Raw genomic sequence first — 27,628 nt, forward strand, 5'->3', positions numbered from 1 at the left:
AAAGAAGGGAAATCAGTGTTGGGTTTAAGGAGAAAGGAAACCGAACTTTGCAAGTTTTTTTTCTGTCTTTATAACAACAATTTCCTTCCACCCAGCATCACTAAAAGTCTAAATTGATTAAGCTATTCTACCACTTCTAATGCTGCAACAGGAAATGCTCATGAGCTCCAACTGCATTTCAGATCTCATCTGAAGGGAGCCACAGCAAATTTATAAATATGTTTTTGAGTTTGAGGCTATACAAGTTTTATACTGTTAGTATTCAGCATTGTCTTTGGTTTGAAAAAGCCATGCACAATTATGATACTGTACTGTAAAAAGTTAAAAATGAATACCTTGGCCTACACTTTAAAATCATCTAATTGTGATAATCTTACACTTCATGCCATCAAAAATTCATATGATTCAATTATGCACACTGTATGAAGAACTGCTAGATTAAGAGATTATTGCTTATATAATTTGGTTCCAAGTTGCTTTCAGATAGTATATATACACAGCACCAGAGTTTCTAACTCCTACAGTTCAAGATGGCAGATACAAAAATTGTGTTGGAATTGAAGCTTTAGGGATGTGGACATAAAGCAAGAGTTAGTATGAAGTGATTTTATGGGCCAAAAAATCGTAACCTACCAGGATATAAAACAAAGCTGCATTTTCCACTGGTGTAAGGGCATTTGTTTAAAAATCTTTGGCGATTAATGTTAGACCTTAGACGTGCTTTGGCTGCCATCACTCTAAAAGGGATTTTGTTTTGCCACTGGTAATTGACTCATCAGCAGCTCCCAGACCAATGTAACCAAGTTCATAACTGATTTTCAAGTTTTAGCTACACAAAAGTAAAATCTCCTACAAGTTTGCAGGCATGAATAAAAATTTCAGGTTTTGTCTTTATGGAAAACTACAATACGACAGGTCAAAATACGACACCCATAAATGTAAATTACATAGTTCAACAAGGCAGTCAATAAAACAATGCATTCAACTCTCTGGTAATCCTTCCAAATACATACTCACCAATTTTCTGTAAACTAGAATATGTTTTGTGTCCCAATCCCCACATAAATCAATGAATTTTTGGACAAAGTCTTTAAAAAGATATCCATGAGAGCTCCTCTGGCTAGAGGCATTTAGAGAAATTTTATTTTACATTTGTATATCCAATTTTGAGCCATCATAACCAATTCCCTTAAACAGTTTATTTAGTTTCCTGAAGTCTATATGAGATTCAATCTTGCATGCACTGGGCAAACCATTTTAAAAATTTGACATGTGGGTAATCGAAAATGGTTCTCCCATAAAGAAATGGCAGTACAGCCAACTAAATAGTAGCATGTTTATTTTGAAGGGCGGGGAGGAAGTGCATCAGAATCAGGTCACACTTTCAGACTTTGATTTTTAAAAAGGGGAAGGGGAGAACAGTGAGATGAGAGGAAGAAAAAAATATTAAAGATGAGTGAATAATCCTACAAGTAGTAGCCCATTTCCACTTCAGAACGGTAATGGAATTCTTAAATCACAATAAAAACTCAAGTAACTGTGGCTGCCATGGGGAGGGAAAACAATTCTCTTAAAATAGGGACTATTTTGAAGCGAAGTGGCACCAAACTAATATAACATTCTAATACTGAAGGAATCATCATGACTATGGATGGTATGGTTGAGCCAGAATAAACAGAGTTCTGGAGGCTTTAAGTAATGTGTAAGGTTAAGATTCTGTCACAGGTATTTTTTAGTAAAAGTCAGGGACAGGCCGCAGACAACAAAAAAAATTCATGGAAGCCCACGAGCTTGGAGGGCAGAGAGAGACAAACAGAGCTGTCGGGGCTTGCAGCTGCTCCAGCCCTGCAGGGGCTGACCGCTGCTGCTCACCCAACCCAAGCCACTGCTCTAGTGTCCTCTCGCCAGCCAGTTGTTACGCCTGCCCCGGGGCTGGATGGTGGCCAGCTGTTCCATCAACCCCCGGGTGGCCACCAGTCAGCTGTTCCAGCAGCCGTTGCTCCAGCAGCCCAGGGCTGACAGCTGCTCCTGCTCTGCCTCAGAAAAATCACAGAATTCGTGACCTCTGTGACAGAATCGTATCCTTAATAATGTGTTAAGTAATGAACATCTCCCACACCACTTCAGCTCACTAGTATTTTACAATTTTAAGATCTGCAGCCACATATTTTCTTGCCTGAAGTATGATTATTACTTACGTAAGTTCATGCAGTTTTTTGCTTTTTTCCTGATCTGTAGCTCTCAGTTTCTCATGCTCAACTCTAAGACGTTCTTGCTCAAGCATCATCTTCTGGTTTTGGCTGGACGCAAAAAGTTAGGATTAATATATAAATATATAGAAACATGATGATACTCTGACAATGCTTCAAGTCTTCATCATTATATGCTATTCTTAACAAAACTAAGCTGAGACAAAGGGCTCTGCTCCCTTTAATAAAGAATTATAAGGTCCAAAAGGAATCTGTTCAGACTGCATTATAAATTTAATCAGAAATCTTAGCAACTAACTGTTACGCAGGTCTGATTATCTGACAGATGATCATCATTTCATTTGTTGATCGTCTGTCAAACGAATGAAACCTTTATCAAAGCATCATGCTCACCTTAAACAGGTTTACAATGTTAGAAAGAAGGTTTTTTCCACTATACCAACAGATGCCTGGTATATTATATTTATTTTACCACACTAAAGTTAGGATTTCCAAATGCTAAATGCCATTGTTTTTTCATTACTCATCACTTGTAGAAACCCTGAAACTCAGCACCAACAGACCAGTGTTTAAAAAAAAAAAAAAAAGGATGACATTATTTGCTTTGAACACTGTACCTCAGGTGACAACAAAGAGTTATCCTACTCACTACTACGAAGAATGGTTAAAGACTTAACTGAAGAACTAATTAAATCAGAATAATCAAATATTACCCAGAAATTAATATCCTAAGGAATTCAGTAATCAGCTAGGTATAAAAATTTAAGTAAAAATCAATAAAATATTTTAAACAGCACAACTCTTACTCTTGGAGTTCAGTAATAAGCTTCTCCTTTGCATCAACCTCATTTCTTAAGCTACTAATTTGCTTTTGATGCGTCTCACGGTGGCTTTGAATCTGCTGCTCAACAGCTTGCTATAGAAAAAAAAATATTTGTTTTACTATTTAAAATATGAAGTTTTATATAAAACTATTAAGGAACAGCAAAATACATTAACTTGCCTTGACTTCATTTGCAGTTTCGACCTTATTTAAGTGCTCCTTCTCCATTTCATGGACTTTTTCTAATGAGAAAATAAAGTTTTCGGTTTCAGAGCCTAGTCAATCATAGGAACAACTATCAGATTTACACTTACCACGTTTCATTTTAGGTTGCATGAAGTTTTTCATATGCAGACAGATTAAGGTGCAGTCTTATATCTGTATCTTAACCCTTTTCTGAATAGTTCTTTCAGACAAGTGTCTCCAAATACATTATCTAACTACTTTACTTTGTTTTCTAATACTTCATTAATACTACACATTATTTAGCACTAGATCGCTATCTTAATGGACAAACACTACCCACATATCTTCTCTGATGCCAGTTCTGCACACTGCATGGCCACATTAATGGTTACATACTTAAATATAAAGAATAATTCAGACCCTGTGCCCGAAGCTGGACTAGTTCTTCATTAAGGGAATCCACAGACTCTTCCAGTTGCCTCCTTTTCTGTTCCACATTCTGAAGATATTCTGTCAGTGACTTGATCTTGGCTTCATGCTTTCAGAATGAAAACGAGATTAATTTACGTTTAAACTAGGCATATGAAATTAAAGTTCCATGCAAGACTTAAAAAATTATTAAAAATTTTAAAAGGCAAAAATAACTAATCTGAAAAGCAAATGCATACAAATATTCTCCTTTTTTAGAAAAAGGAAGGCTTGACCCAATTCAGGATCAAGATCCTCACAGTATGCCTTGTATACACTATCATAATACTTCAAAAACCTCTGCTCATACGTAAATACATCGATGGAATGAGAGAAAGGCAAGCTACAGATTTTTATCTTTGCACATCAGGGGGATAAAAAATTGTTTTTTGGGGAAAAAATATAAAAATGTTTTTAAAATTTAAGTATTTTATTATTTAAATAATAAGTTTGTATTTAAAAAATAAATTTGTTTACAATGAAATCTGAATCTAATGCAAGATCTGTTAAGACCTAAAATTATAATCTTAAAATCTTAAAATAAAAAATATGCTGAATCCATGAGTCTCTATCAAAAACTGAGTTAAATGCTGCTATTCTCTATAAAGAAAGTCAGGGGAAAAATATCTAGCTTTTAAGGTCAAACTTTATAAATATGGCATAATACATCATATACTGTTTAAGGGTTTGGTCCTGTGGGGGAGCCAGGGGCTGTGCTACTTGGTGCAAAAGACTGGCAAAATCATCACAGGCACTGGAATCTGGCCTCTGTCTTCAGGAGACATCATCATGCATCTCATTAGGATCGTCCACTCCTGTTTTATAGCTTCTCTCCACATGATCTCAAATTACGAATATTTAAGATTCCACCTTCCATTTAAACTTATTCTCCAGCTCATGGACAAACACTGATCTGCCTAGTAACCACCAGCCCTTGCTTCCTGATGGTTCTGGCACTTCAGGAAAATGACCTCCTTTCTCTGTCTCATGGCATGTGTACACAGAGTTACAAAGAGAAATCCATTAATTTCTCAATTGGCTCCCTCCATCTCCAAACAAAATACTGCAGTGCAAAAGGCAAGCAACAATCCTGGATTGTTGTTAGTCCTTGTTTTTCTGGGGATAGTGATGGCGGAGTTATGTAATAAGGGAGAAATAGTGTACATAACCCAAAGGGAGCAACACTGGTGTCAAAGCAGGACACTGTGTGAAGAAGGGATGACATTCATTTGAGTGCAGCCTCTACTGTTGATTTCAGCACCTGGAAACAGGAGGAAAAAACTGCCATAGCTGCACACCATAGTCCCTGTTTGGAAATATTTTCAAGAAAATCCTGTACCTTTGAGTAAAAAAAGGAACGTGCCAAATGTAAACAGTGCAACAAAGATGCAAGATCTAGTTGTCAGAATGAAACATTATGAAAAATGCTTCTCAGAATGCAATGACTTTGAAGATGATGATGTGGACATGTTTGAAACAATTTGGATCAACTGATTGGTCAACTTAGTTTTGCACCATTCTTAAGCACTGCCTACCATGTTTTACTATGCTTGTGAATAATAAATTTTTGACAGTAATCTAAGCTGCGTTTTGGATGGCTAGATTCCTTATGAATTTCAAAGTGTGTGTGTGTTCAAATGTTTGGTATGTTAGTTTGCTGTGGGAGTAGTTATCAGTTACATTTTACAGTAACCGCTGAACTTCTGAGAATTTTTTATTGCTAACATGATCAAATATCCTAGGTGCAGATTTCCTGTTTAACAGTAAAGTTTTATTAGGCATTCATGAATTTTAACATTTAAATTTTTTTTCCCTCCAAGCTGTTTGGTATGTTGCTAGAAATAAAGACTTAAATAGAATTAGCTAATACTTATGATTTATTATTTTCCCTATAAAGTTGGGTTTATAATAAGTTATACTATTTAAACAGTGGTACAAACAGCTGCAGTAGGATGAATCAATTTACAAATCTCAGTGCACTGCTTAATACTCAGTGTGAGTGGGACTTTTAAAAAAAAAAACAAAAAAAACCCCACAACATTTTGTTTCAGGGTCCAGCTTAGACAAAGAGTTATGAACATCCATCTGCAACATCTACAGCTTCAGAGCCATCTAACTCTGCCATCAAACAGTGCTGCAACTAACAGACACCAGAGAATAAATCACCTGCATAAAAACAAAAAAGGGGGACTTTCTTCATCATCCAATAAAATCGTGGAAGAATTTATCATCTGGATCAGCAAATTCCAGCAAGACTCCATAGATGAAAAAGATGTCTGGTTTATTTATGCATCAAGTTCTCCCCTTTTGTCTTGTTCAGAATAAATATTTTATTGACATGATACAATCAATATGACCATGCTATACTCAACCCAGCAGAGCAGACATTGCTGGAAAGTTGCTGGATACAGTGTACGAGAAGGAAATGAACCGTGTGCAAAAAACTGACAGGAAATTTGTTAATTGCAGTCTTGATGGTTTAGCCATGCACACACTGATCCAGTAATATGTGCTGTGTAACACAAGATGTGGTTGTCTATCTTACCGAAAGAATTAGAGCAGTCAGTAAGTGCCCATATATCAGAATACTTAAAAGAAACAGTAAAAGCTATAACAAACTGGACAAAAAATCAAGTGTCAAATGCTTAGCTTTGTCAGAGGCAATGCTGTAAATGTAGCAAAGATAAGAAGAAATCTAGAAGATAATGAAGTGAACCTGAAACTTATAACATGGGGGCCATGCTCATCTGGTGCATCTTTTAGCCAAAGATGTAAATACAACTGCATGAATAAAGGAAAATGCTGAAAGAGCAAAATACTTCCGTAACAACCACTTTGCTTCAGCTTCACTAAAGAGAGTAGGAGGATCCAAAATAATTCTCCTCCAAGATGTATGACGGAATTCAGTGGTTGACTGTTTTGTGCTACTTATTAAGAACCGGCCTATTCTGATGACCATTTGTAAGGAAAATTGTGACAAAACAAATGAAACTATCTAAGCCAAAGTATGGATTTAAGAGACACGAAAATAAGCTGGAACTCAATACTCTGAAATTTATTTCCATGGCTTTGGACAAACTGCAGAAAGATTGCTGCTGTATTGCTGATGCTGTTGAAATTTGGAAGAGTACTTCAGGAGACACAGAAGAAAGAAATGAAAGAAACAATAATAAAGTTAAATTGCAGGCAGTACGGAAGTGGATGGATCAAGGACTTAGTCCATCTCATTTTCTTGTCAATATTCTCAACCCAAAAGTACCAGAGTAGATACTTAAGAGCTGGAGAAGATGCTGTTGTAACATAGGCATCACCCATCAATCATGGCAAACCTATTAAATTTCAGGAGTGGAGGTGAACCACTCAAGCAGTACATGTTTGCTGCTGCTGTTTTAAAGAAAGTCACACCAATGAACTGATGGAAATCTGTAGAACCAGACATTGTTGAAATGCTAACCCAGCTTTTGACAGCACTAGCTTCTTCTGCAGGCATAGAAAGAATATTTTCTTCATTTGGACTAATTCAAAGTTGACAAATTGATTGGGAGTTGAAAAAGCAGCCTATGAATAAAAATGAGGAGGGAGGGGATGATATTTACTGTTTTAAAAGTCTGCAGGACAACCTACGTAACTTAAGAGACTTCTGTCTCATTTTCAAGAGACTTAGGTGAGTAGGAACTTCAGCTCCAGTCAGTTTTATTTAGGCATATTTGAAAATTTTCCCATCAGACCTGAAAAAATCAGTTTAATTCACTGATTATTGTTAAATACTTGTGTTTCTTTAATAAATAACAGAGTTGTAAATGTGAAACATGTTTTGATAAGTTTATGTATCCAAAACATTTAAGGTTATTTTGTTTAATAAAAATAAATGTTATATGTGGTTGTGTGTGTTTAAATACCAGTTACCATCCTAATGCAGCTTGACACACATCATAAGCAAAAAGTTAATTATCTAGTAAATAAATAAAAATTTCATTCACCATTTTCTAACATACTTAAAATGTGTAATTAATAAGAATCTGAAAATATTAAGCTATATAGTTGCTTAAATAAATGTATATAGTTATAGTGTAGCTTCCTAGGTATCAAAAAGATGTACCAAAACTAGTGTGGAGGCTTTATTTAGTTGTAAATCAACATGTTTTAATGGTTAGATCAACCAATGACAATGCACCTTTCTTTAGAAAATAACTGCAGTATAAATGCTACTCTGAAACCAAGTATAAATGGTAGGTTTCAGAGTAGCAGCCGTGTTAGTCTGTATTCGCAAAAAGAAGAGTACTTGTGGCATCTTAGCGACTAAAATTTATTTGAGCATAAGCTTTAGCTCACGAAAGCTTATGCTCAAATAAATTTGTTAGTCTCTAAGGTGCCACAAGTACTCCTTTTCTTTTTTGAAGTATAAATGGAAAAGTTGATTCAAAATGATTATTTAAATTGCCCTGATTTAAATCAATCCACCCTGTTGCACTTGAGGATTTATCTACCCAGAAATGGAAAGTTGCTTGCCCTATAAGATGGAGATAAAGTCATACCAGTCATACAGAGAAAAGACTTAGGGGAACAGCCAGACTGTTAATTTGAAATTTTTGAAAAGCTCAAACAAAATACAAAAAAAAAAAAAGAGCAGTTCTACTGTGATAACCTCTTCATACTGTGTCTAAACCCTGATGCCTCGCCTTGCCTCCCCTCCTCCTTTCATTGGTGTTTAAACTGGCTGTCTCCTCAGAGCACTTCAGAAAAAGGGCTGCTTTTGTAAGCTTTGAGAAATTATTTGTATGCAACACTCCAACAGCAAAAAGAATGTCAGCCAGTCACAAAAGAAAGATTAACCCAGTATAAGAATGTTGTTTCAGTGTTAAATATAAAATTATGAAAATGGAGATTTAAGTCTAGGGACCTATAGAGGGGTTTTAAGACATCCTAAACCACACACCTGTGTTCTCATGTTTCACAGGAAGCATTAATCCCTTGGCGTCTATAGTTCTCAGTACACTTTGTATCAAGAATGATAAGATTTTTTAAAGACAATCTTGAACACTTTAGTATATTGCTGATATTAAAAACAGGTTGATGAATACACCATTAAGACCGTTTGAAGAAACGGATGCCTGATTTCTCACTTGTTCTGCAAAAAGAAGTTCAGATCAAAATCTCTGAATTAGTATTTTCAAAATCTGACTTGAAAAAGAGTTCTGTGTAAGCTCGAAAGCTTGTTTTCCACGAACAGAAGCTGGTTCAATAAAAAGATATTACCGCATCCACCTTGTCTATTTTCAAAATTGTATGCTATAGGTTAAGTGAGAGCAACCTAGGTACCGACCAGTAACTAGATAACCAACCAACCAACATAGAGTTATGTTTCAAAAGTGACTTGAATCAGCAAAGCTAGAGTAATGCAACATTTACCTGTGAGATAAGAAGCTGACAAGCTGCCAGCTCCTTTTCGTTTTCTTCAATTTTTTTATTGCTTTCAGTTTGAGTGCTTTCTAGCTGCTTGCAGCGTTTTACCATTGTTTTCACTTCTGATTTCATTTTGCTAATGTATAGTCTTGCAACTGTGAATTCTTCATCTATCATGCCAGTTCCTTCAGGCTGCTGAAAGAGAAATTCAGAATCTGAAAGGTTTAAGTGATTAAAATATTCATATTAAATATGGGATGCGTACAATCAGTAGTACAATCAGAAAATAGTACAAAGTACTATTGTACAATAGTACAAAGTACAATCAGAAAATAGAAATGCCTAGTCCCTAGTACGCAGTCATTGCACTGCTATTCAATTTCAGACCATGTTTATGGTAGCCACCGCTACTACTGTTTTTCATTTTTTTCTCTGCAGATTTAAATAAATTCATACACAACTTATTTCTAGTGGGAAGCAGGTGGGGTTAAGTCATACTTATTTTTTCCCCCCTCAAGAAATTCTGACTTGTGTTTGCCAAGCTGTAGGTCACTGCAAGTGTTTACAGGTCAGCGACAAACTCTTCAAAATAATTTAGTTTGTTAGTCTATTTGGGAATTTTCTAAGTGAACACATGTGAGCATTTGAAAATAAACTGTCTGAAGTGGAAAAAGAAGTCATCTTATACCCACAGGGCAGGTATAGGCAGCTGTAGTATCTTCTATATATGGCTTATTAGTTAACTCAATTACGCTGGAAGGAACAGTTATTCTAGAAGTAAAAGCAACCATTACTGGTCAGTGCTCAGCCTTTCCTAAGCAGGTACCATCAACTGTGCCAAATTACATCTGGTGATTTAGCAATGTGGACTGAAGTGACTTAAGTTGAGGAATGTTTGTACGTAGTTAGACTAAACTGTTCTTGGACTTGTTTATAATAAGGCATAGTGTACAAAGTCCATTATAAACACTGTATAAAGCTGTAAAAGGCAAATACTAACACTTGGGTTCTCTTTATCCTCTCTCAGAACCTTACAGGAAGACATTTATATGGTTACAGGTGTTATAAATTACCCTAGTTATTACATCTTTACTACACTGAAAAGACCTAAACATGAATGTATGTATCATTTTACATTTGTGACAGCTCCTCTTTACCTTTGCATCATTATTTCCTACTGCAATTCCTATTTCCGCAAGATCTTTTAATAAGGAGGCCATCATCTCTGTTGCCCGCTTTTTCTGGTGGTTGGTCATTTCTTTAAGTTTCTGAAGCTCTGCATCTATACTGGCTAAAGTTACCTAGAAAAAGGGATGAAGGTGTAAAATTAGATTTTATCAGTTTAAATCTTTACATGGGAATATTTTTCTTCTTGCTTTTCATCCAGCAACCTTAAAATGAATTTTATATTTTTAATTAAAAGTGCCCCAACCTGGTAACTACATTATGTTTTAAAAGTAACTGTTAAAAATCCTGTAAGCACTGTACAGTAGCATAATATGCAAAACAAAAGTTTCAACAACTAGCAGTATTTCACCAAAACTCCTAGAGTTCTTTTCTGAAAGACACAGCCTTTCAGCACACAATATATAATCCTGCAACTCTGGCAATGATTCTGCCAAACACCCTAGAAGAGCATTTATGGTTACATCTACCAATGTGAGACAGCACAGGGGGTTTTCTTAAAGACATTAAAATGGGACCCATCCGTATCTGCTTTCTCTCATAGCAAAACATACATTCATCACTGTATGTTTTGCTGGTGGGACAATTTAGATGTTTATCTGCAGTCCTCTGCACAGAAGCAGATTATATCAATTCCAGTCCATCCCTGCCTAGAGCTTTCTGAACAGATATCGCCGTGGGAGAATTTTCTAAGCCCTGGCCTGCACTGGGGTGGGGGGGAATTGATCTAAGTTACGCAACTTCAGATATGTGGATAACGTAGCTGAAGTAGACATACTTAGATCGACTTACCATGGTGTCTCCACCACAGTGAATCGACTGCTGCCGCTCCACCGTCGATTCTGCCTGCGCCTCTCACGGCGCTGAAGTACAGGAGTCGACGGGAGAGCACTCAGGGGTCGATTTATCGTGTCTAGACTAGACGCGATAAATTGATCCCCACTGGACTGATGGCTGCCTGCCGATCCGGCGGGTAGTGAAGACATACCCTAAGTTGTCTTTTTGTGCAGTGCCACTAATTCTAGAGCAGACATTCACAATAAAGGTATGACAATTTACACAGACTGAGGACTGGCCCATCCATGTGCAACCAACAGCTAACTCTAAATCCAGGGTTAGACTTAAATTGAAAAAGCCACTTTATGTCAATACCAGCTGCCAAACAGAACATACTTCTTTGTTGTTCTCCAACCTTAATTTTGATAAAGTCATCCGAAACACACTTAGATTCAGCATCAGAAACTTGTACCAAAAGACTGCCTTTTCTACAGACAGAGGTAGACAGATACTGGATAATGACCCTAAGAGAAGAGAGGGTTGTTTTAGTTTCCTTAGTCTTTGAGTGACTTCATTTTTTCCATTTTCACAAAGGTTTGCTGCCAGGTTCTTTACCTTCTGCTGAGTATCAATACGAAGGCTTGATGAATGCGGCCATACATGCCTGCAAGTATCAATGATAAATACTTATCACTATCACCTCAAACATCACAATAACAAACAGATATCAATGCATTATCAAGGGAGCCTTGCACCTGATGCGTGGTCATATCCATCCTGTAGCACGTTAGTCTGTGAATTCTTTAAGGAAAGGTGCAATTTCTCCCACAGTTTGCTGATATTTTAGCAGGAAAGATGGTCCGAATACTGCTCACTCTTAGCCATGCATCTTTGTATTCTGAACCATGGCTAGGGGACACTGTACCATAGGCACAGTGGAAAGGACAGCCTGTGACATCCTAAATCCAAACTGTACTTTCTACAATTGAGTGTTCTGCCATATTTTACCGACTGATCCAGAGTACAGTATAAGGGCCCTTTCTGTGGGAAGCATCTCTGTTCTAGGTATGTAATACCAAAGCCCTTGGGCTTTCCTAGACAGTCTCCATCTCAAATGGGATGGCTATAGCTACCTTTAAACAAAAAACAGAAAGCTGGATCATCCTGGGGGAACCTGGTAGTTCTTGGCCTTCTGAACAGTAAACACATTTCTAACATTCCTGTTCCTTAGCAGCATTCACTTCATCTCAGACAAACATCAGTATGCTATAACAACACGCAGCACTGTGGCTGCACTGGCAGCAACATGCACTGTTTACAAAGAGACCAACAATGTGGACACGGCAATGATGTTTATGGTTCCAAGACTCAGTGCATGGGTATCAAAGCCAATGCACCCAGGTATTCCAGGACGTAGAGGACACTGACCTCTACAGCTGTTAGGCCAGTGCTTCAGTACAAAGACCAGGAACAGAGTCAAAGGTACCAGGCCTATCTGAAGTGATCAGAAACTTTTGGTCTCTGAAGTTAAGAGCAGAGTATGGTACAAATCAAGCATGGTCCACTCTCAAAGATCAAGATAGAAAGAGGTGACATCTTACTCAAAGCAGATTCAGGCACCTGAGGAGTCAAAGCCTTGACAGAGCAGCAGAAGTAGTGCATGGGATCCAGCTAGGTGTTTTAAAATGATGAGAATGACACTAGTGCCTGCCTTTTTGGATTTATGGCACCAATAAAGTCTCAAATCACTTTAAGTCTTAAGACTGTTTTTTGAAAAGGACTTGGATAAACAACTGTACGAAACCAGAGGAGCTTTCAGGTGTGTTCACTGGATCATGGCCACAATTGTTAACATATCCCACAGCCAATCATGGATGTTTCTGAAGAATGCCACATGTAAATCATACCATTCTATGACAGGCAAGTTAAAACTGCACTCTACACACACTTAAAAGGCTCTGGCAAAAACTATTTTAAAAAAAGGTGGAGGGGGAAGCTACACAGAGGAGACTGTTTACACTACTTTAGTAAAAATGTGAGCCCCATCCTTGTTGCTAAGGAATGACTTACTAAGATTAGAATAAAGCTTGGAATGCAAATAGTACACTTGTATCAAGGCAAGTTTCAGAAGCCAAACAATGTTCTAATGAAGTTGGGATTAATAAGCTCAACATCACTGCACATGTTGTGACTCTCTGGACCTCAAAGTAGCACCATGAAACCCCCATATTCACCACCGTCATACGATATATTTTGTATACTGAATGCTGGTGCGGTCTCATTTTATATCCTGTTGGATTGTATGTACTATCATTGTATGTGAAGTTATGAAGTACTGCCATATGTGTTAGTGAAATATGTTGTGAGACATCCATAGCTGGCCTTTCAGTAGGGACAGAAGGAGCAACTATCACTGGCCAGACAGGTGTTGATGCCAATCAAGAAAAATCCACTGTCTCAGAGGCTTTTCAGTAAGGACAGCCTAACCCACCTCACAGCAAGGATCTTTCTAGCAGATGGAAGAAAATATAAAAGAGGGACTGATGTCATCACTTGGCCTCTCTTCCCCCATCTCAAAACCTGGAAGGTCATCTGAAAGACGAAGACTTTGAGCTGGGGGGGATCGGTCCCAGGCTGGAAAGGGCATCCAGCCTGTGTACTGAGAACTGTGAGCTGCTGTATGATCTGTGAGAGATTGATTCAAATCCTCCTTAGTCAGTTAAAGTTAAAAATAAATTCAGACTCAATTCTATTTCTTATGTAATCAACTTTGATCTATATACCTGCTACTTACAATCACTTAAAATCTTTGTCATTAATAAATCTGTTTTTATATTTTACCTGAACAGTGTGTTTTTGGTTGAAGTGTTTGGGGAATCTCAGCTCAGATTACAAAGGCTGGTGCATGTCCACTTTCCTTTGATGAAGTGGAGAACTAATTAGTAACACTTACATTGCTCAAGACTTACTTGGACAGTGCAAGACACTAAATTTCTGGGGTGCAAGGCTGCAGTGATTTGCTGGTGGCTCTCTCTATGATTCATGAGTGGCTCAGAGAGAATTCATACAATTTAGCTGGGTATGAGGCTCCACCTGCTGATGGCTGAGTAATCACAGCATCTCTTTTGATCACAAGAGTCTTGCTGCTTGTCACTGGCATAGCTTTGTGAGAGACAGCCCAGGCTGGAGAGTTATGGGGCAACAGCAGCCCCAGTTCCAGGTTGTACCCTGGGATCCCCATCACACCTGTGATCAAGGGAGGCCTGAAACCAATTATCCCAATTTTGGCACAAACATGCCCAGAAGAGACAGGCTTGTCACTGACAAAGGGACATCAGTTGTCAATCATGTTTAAACAGAAAATTTATACCCAAAACAAAAACAAAAAAAATGTAACTAGGGTACATGCAGCAATGTCTTGACACCTCACACTGCGTTAAGAAAAGCTAGTGATCAGAGGATCCCACTCCTAAGAAACTTTTTTGTTAACTATAATCAGAAAGAAACTAAGCCTCTAAATGCAGACTGAAGTTAGCAGATTTCCAGCCAAGAGGGATGCCGCAGATCTGCTGCTGAGCGCAAAAGTTTAGGATAACTATTTGAAGTCCCAAGATGGCTTGCACACAGACACACAAGAGGGATTCCTGGAGTTAGGTTCTTTGGTGAAGTGCGAATTTAAAAATATTTTTGTACTGGTTCTAGATTGCTCATTTATAAGGTCTTTGTATTACTCAAGTTTGATAAAACCCACCCACAAAAAGATGGAGAAGCACTTTCTTCTAAAATCATTCCAGTGTCAAATCATCCTAATTTACCAGCACTCTTATTCTTAAAGTATCTGCTATCCACACAACCTAGAATGTTTGGAGGGAAAACAAAAACAAAACAAAAAACCTTTGAGTTTTTAAGATCAGTCTGCAAATCAAGTGCAGAAAACCCTTTTAGTTTTACAGACCTATGAAATAAATTTTTCACTGGAAAATAGTAGTGTCCTTGTGGACAAAATAGGCAAAAGTAAGTTTTCAAGAAAAGTGTACATCCTGTAGCAAGCAAGCCCCTTATCATCAAGCTGGGCATGATGGCAGATACTGCTATTTCAAATAAGGCTCAACTAACTTCAGGTTGCTGACAGTCAACAAATACTGCCTCTTATGTATATCTAGTCACCATAGCAGAGAGTTTAGAACAAATCCCTCAAGCTAGTATCTCCAGTTACTTACTCATTGACATAGCAAGGAAGTGAAATGTAAATAAAGTCAGCAAAGGGAAGAGAAGAAAAGAACATTCCCCAGGCTGGAGTACAGCTGACAGAACTAAAATTGTTCATGCAAATGAAGATCTAGTCTGGTATCACAAAATGTTTTTTAATTAAGAAACTCAGCAACTGGTTGGTAAGGAAACAAATTAAAATATCTATGTTGCCTGTATGAAACTGCACAATTTTTATATAAGCAATAAACACAAAGAAAATTGCACGTTACTAGTGTGATGGAAGCAAAGGCAAAATTCATCCCAAAACCAGAGTATTTCTGGAAACTGAATCCACAAGAAAAATATTTTACCTGGGTAATAGTTTTGAAAAGTATTGAAAGAATCCATAGGAAAGAGGATTAAGTACATTTTTTTTATGAATTCAAAACCTGACAGATATTAGAACTTCTGAAGCAGCTCAAATAGAAGAAAGTATAGAGCAAAATCTTTCTCCACCTTCTGGTTGGTGACATACCGCTAACACCTGGACTAGGACGGAACAGACCCACAGACACCAAGAATGCAAGGCAAGCAGGCACTTCTCTCATCAGTAATATAGTAACTTAACTGCTGGTAGCTTTTGAAGAGTGATAAGTTTGAATTGCCTACTGCATTAACGTGTTGAGAGTCAACACCTACCTCTGCTCACTTTAGGCAACAGAACGGACTGTACAACCTGCTGCTACAATGCAACTTGATAGGATTTTGACCCGTCCCCCAAGGCAAATTGCAAAAATTATTAGCTATGGAATAACTCCTCAAAAGGGCAACTCCAAGCCAAAGCTCCAGAAGGGAAATCTGAGTGGCAGATATTAATTGTATTTTCTATCTTTCCCATTAACTATGATTTGTTGTTTAGATAATCAAATCAGAACTACACCTCTACCCCAATATAATGCACTCCTCAGGAGACAAAAAAATCTCACCACGTTATAGTGAGACTACATTATATCGAACTTACTCTGCCCCCCCGTTCCTTTTTCACTGACTGCCCCCCTCCAAAGACCCCCTTTCCTAATCACCCTCAGGATCCCACCCCCTACCCAACCCCCCTACTCCCTGTCCCCTGACTGCTTCAAACCCTATCCACACCCCCACTCCCTGATAGGCACTCACCGGCAGCGGCAGCCCCAGCCCGCTCCACTCCGCCACCTCCCAGCCGCAGCGCTCTGCTTCCCGCTACTGGTGCATGTTGGGAGGTTGGGGAAAGGACGCCCCCCGTACTCACCTGCAGCGGGAAGCAGAGCACCGTGGCTGCGAGCTGGTGGAGTAGAACAGGCTGGGGCCGGGCTGCTCCACTTCCACCGCTGCCGGTGAGTGTGAGGGGATCCCTTCCCCCAAGCGACATGGCTGGGGCTGGGGCCGGGGCAAGGGAAGCGGAGCAGGCTACTCCCAGCCCCCTGCTAATCCCCCGGGCCACTCTGGGACTGCGGGGCCCCCAAAAGTGTCTCCTGTCTCCCAGACCCGGGGGGGGGGGGGGGAGGAGGAGCCCGACTGCCCCCGAGGCCCTCTGCCCCTTGTCCAACCCCTCAGCCCCAGCCCAGCCTGGACCCTTAACACGCTGCTCAGAGCAGCGTGTCAGAGCTTTACCGCGTTGTATGCGAACCCATGTTATAACGGGTCATGTTATATCGGGGTAGGGGTGTATTACAATTCCACATCAGAAAGAAATAAAGCTAAATTTCATGATTTAACACTCAGAAAAGCCATTTAAAAGACAATGTATGGAAGCAGTTAAAAAAACATGTTTCCTAACAACAAAAAGTTACATTACAGACATTTAGTAATTCCTTGCCCTGATTTCCTACCGATTTCTGATTGAGTTCATCACTAAGCAGCTCATATTCCCTTGCTTTGTCTTCTACTTCCTGAGATTTCTGATCATAGTTGACAGCAAGTTCCTCAAGGGCTTGTAGCACCTCTTTTACTTCTTCTTTAGAGGCATCATTTTCAGTCTGGAGGCGATTCAGCTCAGCTTGCATATTGTCTTGGTCCCGCCTGGTAGATGCTAGAAGCTACAAAAGCGATAAAGCAATTAAACACAAGTTGTCACTTCAGAGACATTAAGAAATGCAAGTGAGAGCCCAAACTTACTGAACAGTTTCTCCTAGAGCATAAAGCCTTATTTATTTAGAATTTGTACATAGTCTACCATCATGAAATATTTCAGAGTAGCAGCCGTGTTAGTCTGTATTCGCAAAAAGAAAAAGGAGTACTTGTGGCACCTTAGAGACTAACAAATTTATTAGAGCATAAGCTTTCGTGAGAAGTGAGCTGTAGCTCACGAAAGCTTATGCTCTAATAAATTTGTTAGTCTCTAAGGTGCCACAAGTACTCCTTTTCATCATGAAATAGCAATCCCTGAATTTATCCTCAGTACAACCAGATTTTAAGTAACAGATAGTTTAACCATTTGTCAAGGAGAGTAGACAAAGCTCATGTTGTATATTTCAATATCTGGTATAACTGACAAGATCTGCATTTTTATTTAAAGTTAAAGTCAAAACCTTGGGGGATGAGGGGAGAGTGGGAAAGGCTTGAAAATCATATAGCAGATCTTTCTGGTGAACTTTAAAGAAGTTGCTAATAGTTAGTTTAATTAGAATGTTCTAAACTCCCAAATGACTTAAACAGGGCCAGTACTTCACCCTCTTTGTATTTTAATATTTAATTACCGAATAGGCACATGACCTAGCAGAATGGAGAGTTTTCAAAATATTGAAAAACCAGAGCTGAAACCATTTTCTGAAGTACGGTCAAAATCTTATATGCTCAGGCCTTGTCTACACTACGCAGTTTTGTCAACAAAAGTCAGCTTTCATTGACAAGAGTGTGGAGGTGTACACACTACAATACTCCTCCCACTGATTTAACATTCCTGCTATGCCGACAAAAATAAAATCACCTAAACAAAAGGAGTAGAACTTTTAGTGACACAAGTTAGATCAATGCAGTGTCAGTATCGACACTAACTGGCTTCTAGGTATCCCACAATGCCCATCACGACTGCACTAATTAGCAGTTTGAACTCGGCTGCCCTGAAGAAACATAGGCATGCGCCCCTTCCCCGTTTAAAGGATTGGGAATTTTTTAAATTCCTCTTCCGGTTTGCTCAGCAGGGACAGTTAACACAGCATCTTTCCAGCTGACCACGCCAGCTTTCTGCTGTAGACACGCTCCTGCGTGGAGTACACCAGAGCGGCTGGATCTTCTGGGTTTGTGGGGAGAGGAGGCTGTGCAGTTACAGCTTCATTTCAGCCATAGGAACTTTGATACCTACAGGCTGATTGCTAGAGGGATGCAGGAGAAGGGGCATGAAAGGGACATGCAGCAGTGCCGTACTAAGACCAATGAGTTGAGACAGGAATACCAGAAGGCAAGGAGGCCAACCATCACTCTGGTGCGGTGCAGAAGACATGCTGCTTCTACAAGGAGCTGCACACCATCCTTGGCGGCAACCCCACCCTCGACCACCAAGAGCCCCAAGCATACTTTGGGAGGACTTGGGGCAACGATCAGCGGAGTCAATCCTGAGGACGAAGTGGTAAAGTGACAGATGAGAAAGTGGAGTTGGAGGCGGCTGTGGAACACATGACAGGGTCATCCAGTGGCGTGGTGAGTCAGGACCTCTTTTTGACTCCAGAGAAGTCCAGCCAGTCCCAGCAATCCAGCTCTGGCATTCCTGAAGCAAGGGACACGAGCTCTGGTAAGCTTTGATTTTGCTTTGATACAGCACAGTGAGAAGACACTGAGCTCTCCTGTACTTTGTTATATGGTAGAGGAGGGATAAGGCACAGAAATAAACAAATTTCTATGCCGCGTAGGCCCAGCGGAGAAGTTCTTTAATGTACACCAGCATGTACCGAGAATCCACCATAGAGATCTCTAGGAAATTTTTCTGTAGGTAATCTGCAATCTTCTGCTGAAGGTTCCTTGGCAGAGCTGCCTTGTTTCTCCCCCTACTATAGGAAACTGCCACGCCAACTGGAAATTATTTCTGCAGGGATCAGAGCAGCACACTGGCGAGCAGCATACAGACCCAGTCTGAAGCCGCATGCATGCAGGAGATATACCCTGCATCCTGGGTTATAGGAGTGAGATACTGTTTTGATACCACATATTCAGAATACTCTCCCTAGGCGCATGTAATGACCCTCTTTGCAAACCTCCCAGACCCTTTGTCTCCTCTTGCTCATTCCCCCCTTCCCAACCCCACCCCATTCCCAAACTCACCACACTGGGACTCTCACCAAGCTGTGTGATAGCAAAGGGACAGTGAGAAAGAGGTGTGTGTAACTTTTGTGATTCATGGTTCTGAGTGAATTCACAATACTGTCTCTGTTAACTGTTTCTTTGGCTTCTGCAGATGTGCCCTTGAAGACCATTCCTCCACACCAGTGGAGCGCCTCAAATCAAACCAGGAGGAGAAAGGAGGATACGTTTTGCAGAGTGCTGCAAATCAACAGAGGCAGGAGCAGATGATAAAGCTACACATGACACAATGAAAGTTGCAGTTTCATGCAGCTGTGAGAGCCGTAACTGAGAGACTGTTCCTCATTACCATGTCCTGTTCGATAAAATTTGAGAGGTTCATCCTATTAAACTTTAGTCTTTGAAATGAAATGAGTGTTTCCTACATGTTAGTTGGTGGCTATTGGCAGGAATATTTGCTCAGTACAATTAAAGCTCATGAAGCAAGCACTAAAGGGGTTGTTCAGGGTAGCATGTAAATATTGCCTGGCCGAATGCATCACATAAAGACGTTACTGCGAATCATTGTCAAAATGCTTCTTCAAAGCCTCCTTATTTTGAATAGCCTCCTCCCTGCTGTGCCCCTCTAATTGCCCTGGTATCTAGCGGCTCCAGATCAGTAGCCAGCTGATCTACCTCAGCACTCTATCCCTGGGAAAACTTTTCTCCCTTCACTTTGCAAATGTTATGCAGAGCACAGTCGACTGAAAATGATCAACCTGCCAAAAAGGCAGCACCAGCAATCTTTTAATCAGCCCAAGTCACATTAAATGGTCATTTGGCACCTGCTAAACCACTCCTTTCCACTGTCTAGGATCCTGGCGTAAGGCTTCATGAACCACAAGAGCAAGGGGTAGATGGGGTCTCCCAGAATTACTATGGCGATTTGAATCTTCTGGTAAGAAAAGAAAGTCCCACTGTGCAGCTTTCCATATAGTCCAGTGTTCCTAAAGATCATGCACCTTTCCTGACCACGCCACACTGATGTCAGTGAAAAGGCATTGGTGATCCAAAATGGAGAGTAGCCCTTCCAGTCAATGTACTCTGTTGCAAGATGGTCTGGGGCCAAAATTGGGACATTTGTTCCATCTATTGCCCTGCCGCAGTTAGGGAATCCCATTGCCTCACAGCCATCCACTATTTCCTGCACATTACCAAGAGTCACAGTCCTTCATAGCAGATTAATGGCCCTGCACACTTGCATCACTGCAGCTCCCACAGTGGACTTTCCAACTCCAAACTGATTTGTGACTGACCAGCAATAGTCTGGAGTTGCAAGCTTCCACATGGCGACCACCACTCGCTTTTCCACAGTGAGGACAGCTCTCATTCTGGAGCACTAGGGTGAGCTCCGCACGCAGTTCCAGGAAGGTGGATTTGTGCATCCGAAAGTTCTGCAGCCACTGCTTGTATCCCATACATGCATCACAATGCAATACCACCGCTCAGTGATTATTTCCCGAGCCCAGAACAGACAGTCCACTATGTGCAGCTGCTCCATGAATGTCAGCAGCAATATTGAATTATTTCTTTCCATGGCAAGCAGCAGGGCAGGCAACACTGATTCACAGCTCATGAAATACTGCAGAACCAGTCCCATTGTGTTCATAATGCTCATTATGCTTTCAGGCAGAGATGGTGGGCACACAGTTAACAAGGGCTGTTGAAAAACATCACAAAACTAAGTCGGAAGCCCATGGAATGATAGGACTGAAAGAACTGCATCACGTGAGGATGAGTATGCCCCCATGATGCACCACATTCTGTTCCCAGAGCTCCCAGCAGCAGAGGGTTGCAAGTTGCACAGTGGGATAGCTTCCTACAATGCAACACACTGTCGATGCAAGAGCACTCACTGTGTACACATTCCGCCAACCCAAGGAGTGTTTTATGGACATGCACAACTGATGTAATTAAAGTGGCTTATGATCGTCGACATAACTTAAGTACTTCTTCCTCATCCCCAGATGAGGCAGTTATAGTGGGACAATTTTAAGATTCATCAGGAGTTGTTGAGGAGGATGGCTATAGCCCAGATATCCAACTAGAGGAGTCCAGGAAAAATCTCTCAAGCTGGTGGAAATTTTGACATCTGCAGCTACAGCCTGAATAGCTCTAACTTAAGTCAATACAACTCTGTAGCGTAGACATGGCTTCAGACAAGTATTTAAAATGAAGTAAATCTATTTTCTTACATAGGAGAGCCAGGCAAAGTTGCCCGTGCTTCCCTTCTGTTTTCTCTAGCAATGGAAACATTTGCATCTAAAATTAAGAAATAATTCAGTGACTGAAGGAGTTATGTTTTTACAAAAAATCATCAGCTTTGTATGGAGATTAGATATTAAAATTACCTACTCAAAAATCTGTCAAAATTAATAGAAAAAGAAGGATCTGGTAAAGCTTTGTTTTTTAAACAAATTATACCAAATTAAATACTTTTGGTTGGCATTACACAGCAAGAGCAGATTAATATACAGTTCATAAATAGAAAGAAAACAGTGTCCAATACTTCCAGCAAACCTAGATAAAAGGCTAACTGTATACAAATTATGATGTCAACTCAATGCCTTGAAAAACTAACAGTTTTGTGACCAAAATATGGTGGTGATTAAAATGAACACTACTTAAGAGGGTTTTTCCCCCTCCATTTCATATTCTTCCTACAGAGGAACACAAGTATTTTGAAACATCTAAAGAATGAGGCTTCTTGACACCTAGGGAAAAAGGTGGGGAAGACCTACTGTGCCAAAAAACTCTTAACAGACACACTAAATTGCTAAAGGGGTTTGTGAATCTGTAGTTACTGTCTGGCCAAAGTATATCAAACCGGGAGCTCTGGACAGACATTGAACAGTTAGATTCTAACTTTAAAACTGGAGAAGGATTATGATGTGGTAAATGAATAAACCAGTTTGCTTATATAATCATCCTACTTTCAGTTTACTGAAAAGTTAGTTATGACTTTAAGGTGGTTTTTTCCTGCATTATCTCCAAATATTTGTATCAAATGAAAAACCCAAAATAAAATACACAATAGTGAAACTCACCTCTTCCTGATCCAACATTTGTGTCTTCAACTTTTCTACTAATTGGCTCTGCTGATTGATTTCTTCATCCTCCAATTAAAACCAGCAATTAATTGAACAGTTTGAACACACAAAAATCTCAAATACACATTAGAAGTCAGTTATTCATCAACCTTTCCACGTTTGGAAACAATTATTAAACTAAATACAAGACCGACGATTCATGGACTCAAAAGGGATATGAAAAAAAATATAGCAGGCTTCTAGCTTTATATGTATTTGTCCTAATTTACCTTGCACCCAAGAGCAAAATCCTACCCCTTTGTTATGTCACAATGTCTTCTCCAAGTTCAAGAACTAGGACATGTCCTCTCTAACTCCCAAGTAACCTACTTTGGATGAAAATTCTCCTGACTTTATATAAATGTATTACTTCAAGGTATTTAGTAATATTGTTTAAATTTTAGAGATATGTAACCAAATGGTATATTTTGTAAAATATAATAGACAAATGAGCAACATCTCTCAGCCTTTCCAAAACAGATTACTCAAATGTCAGTTTATATGCACATTACCTTCCACTCCCCTTAGTATTGTATTATCACAGACATCCAACTAATCAAGAGCATTTCAACTTGAAGAATGTTCTGCATTCAACTAGACAACTCAACTCTACCTACATCAGACTCCGTTTTCATCTATTTCCTATGCTCTGCCCACTTTGCTTTGTTCTTTCTATCCTTTCAATCTCCATCCCTGCCTGTTGAAACTGACAAGGAGAATGCCAATTAGTCCCAAATGAGGTGATTGCTTCTGTTGTGTTTAACCAATGGGAACTGCAGTCAGACCATGTTATTTGGATTGAGAACACCCACCATGCTCGTTTGTACTAACAAATGAAGATTTGTCTGAATTAAATATCAACCACTGTAGCTCCAAATACGTTTACTAAGAGATTTTATATTTAAACAAGAACAACATACCTTGTCATCAAGTTGTTTGTATAATTTAGTAATTTCTTCCTCACGCTTTCTTTCAGCATCAGTAAAATTACCAGTCACTCCAATTGTAGGAGCTGGTTTGTCATTATTGATAGCAACATCCTTATCCATTGCAAAAGCTTCCAAGTTGGCTCTCTCTTTGTCAAACTGCTCATCAACTGGTACAGTCTCCCCTGAAGTAAAAAGATTTTATAAATATGTTCTCTCTTATCACAGTTAGTTTAGAAAATTTTATATATGAGAGAGTCCCTAGCTATGACAGATACTAGTTAAATGGAGTACTTGTGGCACCTTAGAGACTAACAAATTTATTAGAGCATAAGCTTTCGTGAGCTACAGCTCAAGTGAGCTGTAGCTCACGAAAGCTTATGCTCTAATAAATTTGTTAGTCTCTAAGGTGCCACAAGTACTTCTTTTCTTTTTGCGAATACAGACTAACATGGCTGCTACTCTGAAACTAGTTAAATGGTTAATAAAATATTTCAGAGAGTTTAAGGGCCTGTGATATACAGGAAGTCAGACTTGATGGGCGAATGGTGTTTTCTGGCTTTAAATTTCACCTAGTTATTATTCCAGTTAATTACTGAGTCCAATAACTTGTATGCTTGAGTAAGCATAATTTGTTTGACTAAAGCATAAAAGCTAGATCCCTTTCTAGAAGTTATCTGAAAGACTGAGAATTCACCACTTCCTTTGATAGTTTGGTCCAGTTGTTAAATCACCCTCACTTAAAAACTTAAGTCATATTGCTGCTTCAGCTTCCAGTTTGAGTCTTGTTATGCCTTTCTCTGGTAAATTAACGAGCTCTTTAGTACCCAGCATTTCTCCCTGTGAAGGTACTTCTACCCTGTAATCAAATCACCTCTCAATCTTCTTTTTGACAAGATAAATAAATTAAGCTTTAAGTCTCTTGCTGCAAGAGGAGCTCTGTGTAAGCCTGAAATCTTGTCTTTCACCAACAGAAGTTGGTCCAATAAAAGATATTATCAACCACCTTGTCTCTCTGATAAGGCATTCTTCAAGCCCTTGAATTATTTCTACAGCTCTTTTCCACACCCACTCCAATTTTTAGAATGTGGACATCAGAAATGTACACAATATTCTAGTGTCAATCACACCACTACTATACACAGGTCAAATCACCTCGCAACTCCTATAGACCCTACTTCCTTGTTTATACATCTAAGGATCACAGACATTTTAGCCACAGCACCACACTGGGAGCTCATGCTGAGTTGCTTGTCCACTATGATCCCTAGATATCGTTCATAGTCCCTACTTTCCCAGATACAGTATAGCCGCATTCTTTGTTTCTAGATGTTTAACTTTGCATTTGGCTATATTAAAATGCATATTGTTTGAATGGCTTTGCCAAGCAGTTAAATAGTGTCAATATTTAGTATATAAATATTACTAAACAGTATCAAATATTTACTAAACAGTAATTATTTAACACTGCTATTGATACAATCAAGTCAAGTATTAGTCCCTGCATAACCCCACTAGCCCTCCCACCATTCAATGATTTCCCACTGATGACTACTTTGAGATCTGTCAATTCACCAGTTCTTAATCTATTTAATTTGTGCTTTAATATTGCATAATGCTAATTTTTTAGCCTGGTGTGAGTACTAAATCAAACATATTATACAAGTCTAGTTCATGTATGTAATTACCTTTATCAGCCAAACTTGCAATCTCAAAGAATGTAATCAGGTTTGTTTGATTAAACCATTCTGAGTAACATTAATTATATTCTTATCCTTTAATTAATAGAATCCTGTTAATATTAGTATTATGAAAACTATCTTGCCATCCACAGATAGTACATTTTCCAAAACACAGCATTCTAAGTTTCCGCTTTCCATAATCTCACAAGTGCTTCCCACAAAGAACATTTAACATATTAGTGCACATTTACTTTAAACAGCCACAGTTCCCATACAATTTAATGTATTTAAAAAGTACAACAGTTTAATGCAGGGGTTCCCAAACTTGGTTTGCGGCTTGTTCAGGGTAAGCGAGACGCGAACTGCAGCCACTGGGAGCTGCGAGCAGCAATACCTGTGGATGCTCAGGTAAACAAAGTGTCTCGCGGTCAGCCAGGGGCTTACCCTGAACAAGCCACAAACCAAGTTTGGGAACTCCTGGTTTAATGCAATCAATATTTTCCTAGAAGTTAAACACCTAACACAAATACAGAGTCTACTGAAGTAAAAAAATCCAGTAAATTGAAAGCTAACACACGTCATCTCAACTGGAAATAATATTCTTATTGAAGAAATGAAGAAATATTCTTAGCCACACATTTCAGTAGTTTCAGTCACAATTTATTTTAAAAGGAGTAAGGACTACTGCAGTAGCCTCAAAGATGATATGCTATTTTAATAGCATGTTTCAAGATGATACAACCCTAGTTTTCACAGGCTATTAATGTGCCTGTAAAAGTTTGTTTACTGGTTCAAATTGTCAGCGAAGTCTTATAGTAACACAAACTGAATTGGAAAAATAGATTTGGTCAAAGTTATATAAAGGTAAAAAATTGTTTACCACGTTTAGACACCTGCAACTGTACCAAACTAACTTTTTAAAATTAATTTAATAAACTCAATACACTAATTTGGAAAAGAATAGCAATTAATAGGTTTTACCTCAGATTCACAAAATGCAAAAGTGTGTGTAACACTGAAGAGTTAACCTAGAATTCAGTATCGTTATGGTTACAACGAGCCATGAAATGCAAAGTTGAAGATGAGACTTCAGATTGACACTACAACTTATGATTTATCAGTTTTTGATATACCCATTTTTAAAGTTTACTTTTCAACAATTCATAGATTCCAAGGGACTACAATGATCATCTAGTCCAGGGATGGCCAAACTTACTGACCTTCCAAGCTGCATCTGATAATTTTCAGAAGTTTGAGCCACAAGATACAATCTGCCCCACAGGGCTTCTGCCCTGATGCCCCATGACATTTCCACCCCCCAACCCCCACAGGGCAGAAGCCCCTATCCCCACCACCCCGCTGCAGGACAGAAGCCCTGAGCTTCCCCCACTCCCCTGTCTGGTAGGTGGAGAATGGGGGGGTGAGGGGCTCCAAGAGCCACACTAACTATAAAAAAGAGCTTCATGTGGCTCAAGAGCCACAGTTTGGCCACGCCTGATCTAGTTGGACTAATTCAACTATCTTCACTAAGCTAAAATTCACACAAAAAAAAATGTAACAACTTCTTACCATTGCGCCATCTGTTGAGCTCATTTTCAAGCCACTGTATGGTGTTACGCAGTGTCTTGTTTTTCTCTTTTTCTTTTTCATACTTTTTTTTCCATTGTTCTGCAGTGAGTTCCACATTGACACAGACTGTGTTCTTAATAGTCTTAGCTCTAGATAGAAAGATCAGAAAATTAGCCAGGCTGAACAAGTCTGATATGGAGATTCCAACCTTCCCACAGCTTGGTCAGACTGATTCATTACCTAACCTATCTAGCAGGCACAATATTGTGCCTGTGTCCTTATTCTTCTTGTCACATAGAAAACCTTCAATAACTGTGATAAGCCAACTTCAAAGTACATCAAAAGTTAAGCAGTGAAGTTATTAAACATCCAGTCTACACTGCACTAATCAGTTCCTCTTCTAAACCACCACCATCTTCCTTCCAACCATCTATAGATAAGCTCCATATGCTCAACCACCAGTGGTTGGCCTTAACTTCAAATCATAAAGATAATTCCAGTGCCAGACATTCGCAGATTTTAATTCTGCAAATTCTACATAAATGAAGAATCACTACTAATGTGGACTTAACGAAGGGGAACGAAGTAGGGTTTATTCTGAGAATATATTGCCTGAGGGAAAGGATATGTGCCCTGACAAACTCTCTGAATCTCTCAGATTCTTTCATGTTCTCTAGTTTAGGCAAAAAGAGAAGTTACTGTAGTTCTTTGAGATGTGTCCCCCAACAGGTGTTCATGTGCACACCTTCAAATGGAGATTTTCCATTATCACTGTCTGTTGACCCCCTGCATGTGCCAATAACATCTT

General features: G+C 39.2%; 1 protein-coding gene across 4 annotated transcripts in view; it reads right to left on the reverse strand.

Moving 5' to 3' along the window:
• The window catches only part of KIF5B (kinesin family member 5B), a 77,830-nt gene that overhangs the window by 15,287 nt on the left and 34,915 nt on the right, over window positions 1-27,628 (reverse strand). Inside the window, exons 11-20 of one of the 4 annotated variants that reach the window (XM_038389544.2) lie at window positions 26,821-26,969; window positions 23,564-23,754; window positions 22,602-22,670; window positions 17,112-17,318; window positions 10,248-10,391; window positions 9,097-9,285; window positions 3,640-3,757; window positions 3,214-3,275; window positions 3,017-3,126; window positions 2,199-2,300 (exon numbers count right to left, since the gene is read on the reverse strand). In XM_038389544.2, coding sequence (XP_038245472.1) covers window positions 2,199-2,300; window positions 3,017-3,126; window positions 3,214-3,275; window positions 3,640-3,757; window positions 9,097-9,285; window positions 10,248-10,391; window positions 17,112-17,318; window positions 22,602-22,670; window positions 23,564-23,754; window positions 26,821-26,969 — 1,341 coding nt within the window. Of the gene's footprint in view, window positions 1-2,198; window positions 2,301-3,016; window positions 3,127-3,213; window positions 3,276-3,615; window positions 3,758-9,096; window positions 9,286-10,247; window positions 10,392-17,111; window positions 17,319-22,601; window positions 22,671-23,563; window positions 23,755-26,820; window positions 26,970-27,628 lie in introns of all 4 variants that reach the window. The other 3 variants (XM_038389542.2, XM_038389545.2, XM_038389543.2) reach the window with 3 other exon arrangements.

This window comes from Dermochelys coriacea, chromosome 2, assembly GCF_009764565.3.
Source record: "Dermochelys coriacea isolate rDerCor1 chromosome 2, rDerCor1.pri.v4, whole genome shotgun sequence".
Taxonomy (NCBI): domain Eukaryota; kingdom Metazoa; phylum Chordata; order Testudines; family Dermochelyidae; genus Dermochelys; species Dermochelys coriacea.